We start from the raw sequence: 12,030 nt of genomic DNA on the forward strand, positions 1-12,030 counted from the left end.
AGAGAAGGAGAGAACTAAATCTACAGTTAATTAGATCAACAGAGAGAAGGAGAGAACAAAATCTACAGTTAATTAGATCAATAGAGAGAAGGAGAGAACTAAATCTACAGTTAATTAGATCAATAGAGAGAAGGAGAGAACAAAATCTACAGTTAATTAGATCAACAGAGAGAAGGAGAGAACAAAATCTACAGTTAATTAGATCAATAGAGAGAAGGAGAGAACTAAATCTACAGTTAATTAGATCAATAGAGAGAAGGAGAGAACTAAATCTACAGTTAATTAGATCAATAGAGAGAAGGAGAGAACTAAATCTACATTTAATTAGATCAACAGAGAGAAGGGGAAAACTCATTTGAAACATAGAGAACCTGTGTTGTACTGATTTATACATTTAATGACATACTGTACATATTGAGTTTTTTTCTCATAGGACTGAATAAGTTGGCCTACAAGTTGTTATTATTGTCACTAATATCATACAGTTCTGCCCCTCCCATAAGGAAAGAGTTTTGTTGAAGAATGATAGCTTTGCTTAGGTAAACATGTGACTCATGAATGACATGGATATACTTAGTTGGAAGAAACATGACATATACTTCCCTCTCGGACTTCTCCTTGCTTGAGCCTATTATACAGTTTCAGCATTTCTAAATGTTCAGTCAATGACATGAAGCTGTTAGTGCTCCAATCTAAGCTCCGCTGAACTCCAAAGAGAGTTATCTGTGTGCTTTAAGAACATAGATGAGTGTGGCAATGTTACATTTGTCAAAATCCTAATTGGCAACAAGCAGAAATAGACTATTTGTACTTCTTCTGATCATTTTCAAAAAACAACTACTGCAAGTAAAAAGGGTGACATGGTTCACTAAAGAGCTGCATGTGATGAACTAAATTCTCTATACACAGTATTCTGATTTTATTTACTGTTGTGTTATTCAAACTATGTTTGTAGAGATCAAAGTAAGATACATCAAATATAAATGTCAAAGGCATAAAGTCACTCAAACATTGAACTGTCTAATTAGCCAGTAATTCATGTTCTGTTAGATAATTAGGTTGCCCGGGCAACAGGGTTTGGTGGATTTGAATAGAGGCTTGATAGTGTCTCTGAATAACACAGTAATATGACTATCTCTATCTCTATCAATCAGCTAATGCAGTTTCCACGGAACAGACAAAAAGAATCACATGATAAGAGCAGCAGGAGAAGCTCTCAGCATGCCACACATCAGCTCTAACAAAGGCACCGGCAGCAATTAGATCACATTGAACACTCATCTCACTATGCGCATCTGTTTTTCTGGTGTCTGTGTCAGACAGAAAAAAAAAACTTTAAGTTGAAGTGTAAACATATAGGTAGAAGCTCTGAGCACCGAATGGTGTGTCGCCTTCAAACTTCTGGTGCTGGTAGGAGAACAGAGTATCCACAATACAGGACTGGTCAAAGCATCTTCCACTCTCCAACCACAGTGCTCTCCTGTTGAGGTGAGACATGGTAGTGTCCTAGACACACAGATCAGTGTTCCCCCTTTTTTTCTTTCTTCATCAGAAGGTACAGCAGATAATGGGAATTGTGTTACTGTAGCAAACGGTATGTCTACACTGATTCAATGTCACAAAGTAATCATATGAAAACAGGGTTCTCTCATGGACAATTAGCCGAAGGAAATCTAATTATGCGTAGGACGATAACAAAAACGTAAGTGTATGAATAATACAAAAGGAACATGTTGGCCACCGTTCTTGCTTCGAAAGGTTAGTCAAATATAGTTTCAGAGTCTATCTTTAGCCAAATGTTCTGAGACAGAAATATCATCAGGTTTGAGACAATGCGAACTTCATGCCACCTAGCGACATTCTGTGTTTGTATGTGTGTGTGGCCGTGCATGTGAGAAAACAAAGACAGAGAGAGAGATAGAGAGAGAAAGAGAGAGTGACTAGAGACCAGACCAGAGACCAGAGAGAGAACCCAAAGAGTGAAAGTAACACCTACAGTATGTCAGAAGTGTTGTAATTCACTCAGCATTCGTATGCAAATTCCTATCTGTCCCGAACCTGTCCTGGTAGCCAATTGGGGAGGGATAAGGATAGGACAAGGAAGCTGACAGCATAAAATAACCACTGCTGGGGCAGCACCTTGGTGTGTGTGTGGGCTGGAACTTTTTAAAAGTTTTGGGAAGCAAAAGAGCACAGCTTCTAGCACTGAAAACAACACTCCACTCATTTGTGGAGAGAAACAGAGCTAGCTACCAGCTCACCTACCTGAAGTCATCTGAGAGGAGAGAGAGCGAGAGAGAGAAAGAGAGAGAGAGAGAGAGAGAGAGAGACGACACCTCCCATCCTGGTCGGAACCCAGTCCATAGCTCTGGTAGGAAACCATGCTGAGCATTGCTAGGCAACCAGCTTTGCTTCTATGTTGTTAGTCGCTGTTATACTGACTGAATAGCGCAATCAAAACAATGGCTGAAATGGCTGGGCTTAGGAGTGAATTGGTGTTTTGGCTATGCAGACAGTGGGTATTCGAACTGTAACAAAGCAATGTAGGCACTACTTTTAGGTGTCTTTCAGACTAGAATGTGAAGGTTTGATTCATTTATCTAACTGTGTGTCAAGCTTTGATTGCCTGTAATTCTAATTGAGCATTGGACAAAACTGTTACAGTGCCGTTCATACAGCGTTAGAGAAGATGACTGAATATACACTAGGCTTTAAATAACTGTGGCTTGCATTTGAAGTCCGAAAATAAATGGCATATGCTTTTGTTTACAAAGTAAATATGATCATGGACAAATGTACTCCTCGTGGGGCCTGTTTTGTTTTGATATACAAACTTCCCCTTTGAAAGAGAAGCCAAACAAATGTTGGTAAGCTCATTTTATAATGAAATGAAATCGAATCAAATTGTATCGGTCACATATACTGTACATGGTTAGCAGAGGTTATTGCGAGTGTAGTGAAATGCTTGTGTATCATAGTAATATGTGACAAGGTGCAGTACATCTACACGCTAGTGTACTGTAATCACCTCACATGGGTTGTAACTTAAATCCATTGAGATAAAACTCCACAGAGTGATTCTCCAGAACCTTCAGTATAGGGAAGTGTGACCTGCCTGCACTTGTTTACTGCTTACCAAAAGTTACATTTGTCAGTGATCATTTGTTTGTCCGTTTATTTCCTTCATCTGTAAGCTTATCATCATGATTGCAGGTAAATATATTCTGCAATGAGCTTTTTATTTTGTTGGGTGATAAGATGCACATGTAGTGAATATTTATCAGGGGCAAGTTTCCCTAAAGCTTTGCCTAGCTAACATGGAACTGTATTACTCACTGCTGAATAGTTCACACATTGGATCATTAATAAGTTAATCTTGAACAGACCAGGAGATTGTAGTAAATGGAATCTGTTACCTGATGATAGGGACATGCCAAACTAAACGGTCAGGAAATACAATACCTGCAGTCTACTTCCATGAAGACAGGCAGTCTTCAGACGGCTCAGACTAGATGGTAGGCAGACAAATAGTAGACAGCACTGAGAGTTAACACAAAGCATGCAGGTGGTGAGACTTGGCATCCTGAGCTGAACCAAAGCCATGGCCTAAACTGCCAAGTGCCACATATCTCTAGTGAAATCTCATTCGGGGATCTGGTTCTTGGGAAACTGCTTTTGTTTAGGATTGAGGAAGACTTGGTATAATTTATGTTTCTCATTCAGCCTGTCACTGTGCCCACATAGGTCATGCACTGTAAAACATGGTGTTGTACAGTTATTTGGTGTCATTGTTTTTATTAGCCATCATAATCCAGCCTTTTCCAGGTAGTGGTCAATAAAGAGAAGCTGAATATAGGTCACTGTATAAAGAGCTGAGTCTATTGTTTGTCAAACTGATGCTGCAGGTGAGCACTATGACAACCTTTCACAGACAGACCATATTTGTTTATAATACGCTCTTACAATACGACAAAGCAGATTACATTGTCACATTAGATATTCAATCCAAAATCAAGATGTTTTCAAATTTCAAAAGTTGGCTGATTTTGAGATGAGCTGTCCCTGGAAGCACCTATTAGTGAACAATAATTGACCGTAAATTATACATTTACTATAGATGCTCCAAAAAGTTAAACTCCAAGAAGGCATTCTCTTCCACAAAGTTGAGATAAATGGACTACAGTCTAGACAACAGTAAAACATGTGACAAGGCCATTACACGTACAGTGGTGCAACAACCCACCTTCAATATTCTTGTCATAGGCCTCAGTGCCGACCTGCAATTCTAATGTACTGTATATTTACATATAACATGCAAATATAGTTGTGGTGAAGTGTTTTCTCAACAACAGTTAAATGAACGCAGCCATGTTGTTGGCACACTATTAACATTTCACGGGAGTCCTTTATGGTGGGGTTACGGAGAAGATACAGTGCTTCACCTGCTGTGCACTACAGACATCTTCCCAAAGATATTCAAATAACACATGATTGATACTATTTATGTTGTATTTACTTTTACAATAACACTTCATTACCAATTCTTTAGAACTTTATTTGAACTTGTTTTTAAACTTTAATTGTGTCATTACAGTCAAAGTTGATCTGATCGTGGCATTGGGAAGTGTTTCATTTCTTAATGTATTTCTCCAGTATACAGAACTATAACGGCTATTGCCTACCTTATTGAATAAGCATATTACATATTGCACACTGGATGAAGCATTCCTTCATATGTATACTGTTCATTAATTGGCATTAGCAACTATAATTACCTGAGTATCACAGCACTATTATGTGTTGACATCCTAAAGGGATGTAGTTCTGAAAAAAAGGAACTGCACTGTAACCTAATCTATTTAACATACAGACATGTCATTTAAAGGAAGAGCTTGTTTTATCTGGGTTGTCAATCATACATGTCCTGCAGGCGTTTCTGCACAGAATTGTCGAGTTCTCTGGTATTAACACATCATTGTGTGACTGACTCATTTCATTCAACCATCAGAAGAACAAATAGGCCTATATGTATGCAAAACAGACAGACATACAGATCCATCACTTTGCAAATACACGTGTTGAGGACGGTGAGCCTGTCACCCAATCACTCCCATGCTGTCTTCACACTGACTCTCTTTGTCATGCTGTCTTCACACTGACTCTCTTTGTCATGCTGTCTTCACACTGACTCCCTTTGTCATGCTGTCTTCACACTGACTCCCTTTGTCATGCTGTCTTCACACGGACTCCTTTGTCATGCTGTCTTCACACTGACTCTCTTTGTCATGCTGTCTTCACACTGACTCCCTTTGTCATGCTGTCTTCACACTGACTCCCTTTGTCATGCTGTCTTCACACTGACTCCCTTTGTCATGCTGTCTTCACACGGACTCCCTTTGTCATGCTGTCTTCACACTGACTCTCTTTGTCATGCTGTCTTCACACTGACTCCCTTTGTCATGCTGTCTTCACACTGACTCCCTTTGTCATGCTGTCTTCACACTGACTCCCTTTGTCATGCTGTCTTCACACTGACTCCCTTTGTCATGCTGTCTTCACACTGACTCCCTTTGTCATGCTGTCTTCACACTGACTCCCTTTGTCATGCTGTCTTCACACTGACTCCCTTTGTCATGCTGTCTTCACACTGACTCCCTTTGTCATGCTGTCTTCACACTGACTCTCTTTGTCATGCTGTCTTCACACTGACTCCCTTTGTCATGCTGTCTTCACACTGACTCCCTTTGTCATGCTGTTTCACATCTGTCAATGTCGTCATATAGAAACATATCTCAACTCAGATACTCACATTTGGGAAAGACACCGTTTGTGTGCACCGTGTGGGATTACACTGTAACCTACCAATCATCTTGTTCAGGGTTTTACTCCATACTGAATGCATGTGTCTTTCTCCCCAGCTCTGGACCATGGTCCGTCATACCACCTGTATCATGAGCATCCCATCCACTGCCAGCATTGAGAGCCAGCTGCCCACAACATGGAGCTCCTACCCCTGCTCAGACAGTGAGGACTAGTATGGTTGCTCAATTCAGTGAATTGCTCTGCTGGTTTAATTATTTACAAATACCTGGGCTAGCCGGAGTTCAAATGTTTTCACTACACCCCCAACACATTCAAAGTATGAAAAAACAACACTTAATCTCTACCTTTACCCCTGACTCCAGTTTCCACAGTGATGCCTGGTTACACCAGTCGCCTGTGGTCCCAGGACTCCCAGCCTCAGTATTGGTCGAAGTATCAGGTGTGGGAGTGGCTGCAGCAGATGCTGGATATGCACCAGATCGACGCTGCCACCATCCCCTTCCAGAACTTTGATGTGGACGGACGTCAGCTGTGCAGCATGACCTACCAGGACTTCACCCGTGCTGCGGGCACCGTGGGGCCCATCCTCTACCACAGCCTCACCGAGCTCAAATGGAGCGGTGGGTTCACACACTGGACTATAATGTTCTTTGTTATTGTTATGTTTATCAGAATGAAGGCCAGGTCAGGCCATGCAATGTTGAAACATACTGTGATAGATTAGGTCATCAAATGTTGAATGGTAGTATTTAATTTCAGTTAACACTTGAGTCGGTTAGAATACCACAAAAAAACAGGAACAGTAAATTGTACCAGCATAGGAGGATCAAGGATTTAGGAATTCAATATCAAGTTTGATTAACACAAAATAATGAAAGCCCATGTTGTTACTGTACGTGTAATGGTATTACCCTTAAATGAGCCCTTGTTTCTCCATGTCATCCCTACACAGGTCAGTATCCTGGTGTGGAGTTTAACCCACTGGACGTTATCAAATCAGAGCCAGATGGTAAAAGCACCATAGACAAACACTGGCATGCATGAACGCACAGAGTCATGTACTTTAGGTCATCCCTAAAAGACTCATCCAGTTATTACATATCTATGCATGTCTCAACTTGTTTGACACTATTTAATTAATAAATGATGTAAGTTGAAACTAGTCTGTGATGGGCGGCAGGTAGTCTAGCGGATAAGAGTGTTGGGCCAGTAACCGAAAGTTTGCTGGTTTGAATCTCCGAGCCGACTGACTGAAAAATCTGATGATATGCCCTTGAGCAATAGTTGCTCTGGATAAGAGTGTCTGCTAAAATGTTAAATGTATATAATTCCTCTTAAGCGTACATGCAAGCTTAATGTGCTCTCCTGTTTTCGTAGATTTCCCTTGCCCATTCACAGAACCTAGCATCTATCCTGCAGGTAGGTACCACATTGGAATGGATAGGATTTTGGAGAAAGGTACAAATTTTAACTAACTTTACGGACAGCATAATTTTTTACTTGTTGATATTTCTTTACGTTTTAGATATTTACGATCCCTCGTTTCAATCGCTTGCACCTGTGGCCTCACCCACTCCCTCCAGTCCAGGTAAGAAACAAGACCAAAGATGAGGACTGAAAACCTACTAAACCTTATCTAAACACACTAATTGGAACGAGCCCCAATCCAAGGAAAGACATCGACCTACAGTAGCTGAGTCCGCAAAGAAAATATGGCTTCATCGTGGTCCTTTGAAGTTCAATTGCTAGAGCATTGCGCTTGTAACGCCAGGGTAGTGGGTTCAATTCCTGGGAACACCCATACGTAAAATGTATGCATGCATGACTGTAAGTCGCTTTGGATAAAAGTATCTGCTAAAGGGCATATATTTTTATATTACTGAGCAAACAGAGTGGCAATACAAGTATATTGAGCAAAGTCCATGAACATTCAGTGAGTGATCATTTTGGGAAAGAGGCAGCTGAGTCTATTCCTTATCACCAAACTACATCACCTCAACGTCACTGAGCAAACAATGCATGACAATACAACTGAACAAACTCATCCTGTTTATGTTCCACCCACCCTTGTAATTGAACAGTGTTGGGCTCCATGGAATAAAATCTGAAATGCGTAAGACAGTGGTACAAAGGTTAGGCTAACATGTGTGGATTAGTGATGGGGAAAAATCGATTCAATTACATATTATTTTTGGACAATATTAGATTGATATTTGACTCCAAGTATTGATTTGTAAAAAAAAAATTAAAAAATCTACATCTACCATAGGTAGCAATAGCTAGTGCTAGTGGGCTGTACCTCCGCCAAAATGAAGGTATTTTTAATTGTATTTCTAATGTAATGGCAAAATGTAGATTTCCGCCTAAATAGACATACTCAAAAGTAATTGCTATTCATGTGTAATTACATGATTCCGACATGCAAAAACGTGGCATATTTGGAAAGAAGACATCTGGGAGATTGTGAGGAAATTATCAGAAGATAGATAGGAGTTACACAGTTCAGAGTACACAAGATCAAGCACACACTAAATTAAAAAAAAATAAGTAACAAGCTATAAGTGAATTACTGATGCTCAGAGCTGGAAACACATCAGATGGCTTCCACAAATTGTGAACAATATCTGAAAAAAATGACATTGGTAGAATGAGATTGCTAACAACTAGAAATGGGCAGATGTTTAAGTAAGTGGTGTCAGGTGTGGTCACGGGATGTTTCCAAGTCTCTGAGCCAGCTAGCAATAGTTCATATTACGCATAAAAAGTTCTAGGCCTTGCTTTGTCCCACCCAGGTCAACTGCATATCCTTGGAAAGCTTTTTGCATATCCCAACTCCCCCTGAGAGTTGGGTCATTTTGGGTCTGCTATTGTCAAGTGGTACTCTGGAGCACTTAGGGTTAAGTGCCTTGCTCAAGGGCATATCGAAAAATAATTTCACCTTGGGGATTCAAATTGGTGACCTTTTGGGTACTGGACCAATGCTCTAACCACTAGGCTACCTGCTGCTGTAGGTTAGTTGGTTGGACTACTGTGATGCTAGACCAACTTGTGGGTTCGATTGCCACGTATCAAATGTATTAAATGTCTTCATTTTTATTTGTTTTTAGCATCTGCTAAATTACCATATCTGTTTATTATTTTACTTCCAGACACAAATAGATCTCACAGTCGCCCTCATCAGGTCAAAAAACACAGTGAGTAGTATTTACATGAACATCTTCAGTACTATTGAATCATATATTTGAATATAAATGCTCAACATTTCGCCCATTCAAAAACTGATAGTAGATGGTTCTAATTTCCACCCCTGTGTGTTTTTCGTCAGACCCCCGGGGGACCCACCTTTGGGAGTTCATTAGGGACATTCTGCTGAACCCGGAGCGGAACCCAGGCCTGATCAAGTGGGAGGATCGGACAGAGGGCGTGTTCCGCTTCCTCAAGTCAGAGGCCGTGGCACAGCTGTGGGGCAAGAAGAAGAACAATAGCAGCATGACCTACGAGAAGCTCAGCCGAGCTATGAGGTAGAGACTGAAAGGATTAGGGTGGTTTCATGTTTATTCATGTTTATTTCCTGGTTCAAAGGAAGTCATTTTGGCTGTTCCATTAAGGTCCCTGTTTGTACCCTTCCAGATATTACTACAAACGGGAAATCCTGGAACGTGTAGATGGACGAAGGCTGGTCTACAAGTTTGGAAGGAATGCACGAGGATGGAGGGAGTCAGAGAAGTGAAAGAGGACACCTCTCCACCATTTTGTGCCTTTTTTTAACCACCATGCGAAGATGTCTATTTATGTTATTTTGTTGGATTTTAATGTGTCACTGTGATGTTTTACTATATATGTTGTTTATTTTACAAAGAGGAGCAGAAAGCCTCATTGCAACTCTTGACATTTTTGGGAGGTTCTGTATGATATATTTACATATGGTTAAGAAAGACCATAATTTACATTTGACTGCTTACATTTTCCTGTTCAGAGAGTGGTGACTATTTGCACTGAAAGCTATTTTTGATTGAACAGCAAAAAGCAATGACATATGGGGCGGCAGGTAGCCTAGTGGTTAGAGCTTTGGGCCAGTAACCGAAAGGTTGCTAGATTGAATCCCTGAGCTGACATGGTACAAATCTGTCGTTCTGCCCCTGAACCAGGCAGTCAATCCACTATTCCTTAGCCATCATTGAAAATATGAATTTGTTCTTAACTGTCTTGCCTAGTTAATTCAAAAGTTTTAAAAACTATAGATGCGTTATTTTAAATATTTCCAGCTTGTTGTACACATTTAAACTGTGTAATGTTCTTTCCGAAGTATGTTTGATTGATGTGTTATGCAAGACATCTCCTTTAGTAAATATGAAACTCTTGTCTTCTTTGCATTCATCCTCTTCAAATTTGTTTTAGTGATGAATATGTAACAGATCTCACAATAGAACCACAACTTCCCTATTCATGTACAGGATAAACAGAGAACTGTTTGGCCCAAACACAATGGCAGCTCAGGATAGTATGATAGAGCACATTCAGATGCAACAATGGGACGTGCGGACATTAGAGGATGTTCTGTGTGTGTTCTTCAAGATCTGATGCTGAGAAATGTCTTCTCATTTTGCAATGTCAACTCATCTTCACCCATTTACTACGCTATGCTGTAAAAAGAAATGTGTAAATACCATATTTGTATTTTAAATAATAAAGGACTTGTGTTTTTGAAACAACAGACGAAAGCCTGCCTGTGTGTCATTATTTGCGTGAGCTAGATGAACATCCCACTGTTCATTTCACGTTGGATTTACATTAGTTGACAACTCAACCAAATGTAAAAATGTTTTACTGTGAACTGACATCTGTGCCGAGTGGGATGATTATCACACAAATCAGTTGACTGACAACTCTCCCTGTTGAGCCCTTCATGTCAATCTGAACTTTATTGACTGCTATCATACAAATGTAACAAGAACTCCAGCTGAGTTTTGCTATTTTCTTTTTTTTAATAATCAAGCAATCTTATCTGACCCAAGCTTTCACTTTTAACTGCCAAATACATTTTGGGCTGTTTCAATTTTCGCTAGATGGGATCAGTACCCATTTGTCAACAGAGAGCAGGGAACCAGGCCTTCATACAGAGGTGTTGGATGAGGCTCAAATCTCTCTCTCGCTCTCTCTTTCTCTCCATGCCTGCCTATGAGAAGCCATCAGTTTTAGAGATAGGACATGACATTGCTGTCTTATCACTGAGATTGTAAAATGCCAGGCAGTTAATTGTTCTCTGGTGCATGTCATGGCCGTTATGCTGACACCGCGGGGTGATGGACAGATGACTCGCCTCTGATGCCCGCTCAGATAAGGAAAGCGACACTCAATGCCCCCTTTCTCACACCCTGTGTTTGCAGTCAAATCCCTGTCCATGCCTCCACCCCTGCTCTGTGCAATTTATGTTTTTTTTTATCCTCCTCCTTTACATAACACTGATTGCTGTGTCATTCTTTTGGTGTCTTTGTTGAAGTCCGCAAAATGTACCCATCTTTGAAAATGTTATCAATGTTCAGTCTCTTTGCTTTCACACCCACTGTTGTACTACTTTATATGACTGGAGTTTGAGTTTGACATTGAAGTGAGGAGGAGGTCGTGGCAGTCTGTATTTTTTAAATGTTTTGAAAATGAAATTAAGTAAAGAGTGAAGCAAATGGCTTCATTTCAACATCAACGGCCGAACATCAGGGCCAGCATATCAAACGGCCAAAACTTCAACATTTCTTCTGATAGGATCTGGTCCAAGTTGACAGTTCAAGATATTTTTCATAAGACTTTTTGCTAAATTGAGGACAGACATAAAGTCTGTCGACACAGAATATACACAGCATATTCTACTGAGATATTATGCAGACGGCTGTTCGTGTCAATTTTGATTGGACCGCCATGAATCAGGACAATGTAAATTAAGTTTAACAATGAAAACCATTTTATATTAAACCATGCCTTGCATCATATAGGTTGAATGTAAACTGAGTTGTTAAATGATCAGGTAGAGAAAGCACCTATTATTTATTAACCCTTGCTCATCCATGAATTCTGAAGTGCTGCACAGTGCATATCCACATACATACACTATCATATCAAGATAAGCCTTCCTGTATGCATACAATATCACAACTACAGTAGATAAAGAGGTGATATTGATGATTTTATCAGTTTAAAGCAGCAACATTACTG

General features: G+C 40.1%; 1 protein-coding gene across 1 annotated transcript; it reads left to right on the forward strand.

The window, feature by feature from the left end:
* Nucleotides 1–2,116: 2,116 nt before the first annotated feature.
* Nucleotides 2,117–10,539, forward strand: ehf (ets homologous factor). The gene is made up of 9 exons (XM_046349255.1): nt 2,117–2,371; nt 5,919–6,024; nt 6,186–6,443; nt 6,776–6,832; nt 7,201–7,242; nt 7,349–7,411; nt 8,973–9,017; nt 9,149–9,344; nt 9,454–10,539. Exons 2-9 carry the CDS (start codon nt 5,928–5,930, stop codon nt 9,551–9,553), a joined length of 858 nt encoding a protein of 285 aa, XP_046205211.1. The 5' UTR covers nt 2,117–2,371; nt 5,919–5,927; the 3' UTR covers nt 9,554–10,539.
* The last annotated feature ends 1,491 nt before the right edge of the window (nt 10,540–12,030 follow it).

The sequence above is a fragment of the Oncorhynchus gorbuscha genome, linkage group LG01 (assembly GCF_021184085.1).
Source record: "Oncorhynchus gorbuscha isolate QuinsamMale2020 ecotype Even-year linkage group LG01, OgorEven_v1.0, whole genome shotgun sequence".
Lineage (NCBI taxonomy): Eukaryota > Metazoa > Chordata > Actinopteri > Salmoniformes > Salmonidae > Oncorhynchus > Oncorhynchus gorbuscha.

Bases quoted from the DNA above. Each gene is read 5' to 3' on its own strand.
- ehf (XM_046349255.1), top strand. From the start codon at position 5,928: ATGGTCCGTCATACCACCTGTATCATGAGCATCCCATCCACTGCCAGC. The intron at 6,444-6,775 runs GTGGGTTCACAC...ATCCCTACACAG, and splicing joins CACCGAGCTCAAATGGAGCG to GTCAGTATCCTGGTGTGGAG. The intron at 9,345-9,453 runs GTAGAGACTGAA...GTACCCTTCCAG, and splicing joins AAGCTCAGCCGAGCTATGAG to ATATTACTACAAACGGGAAA.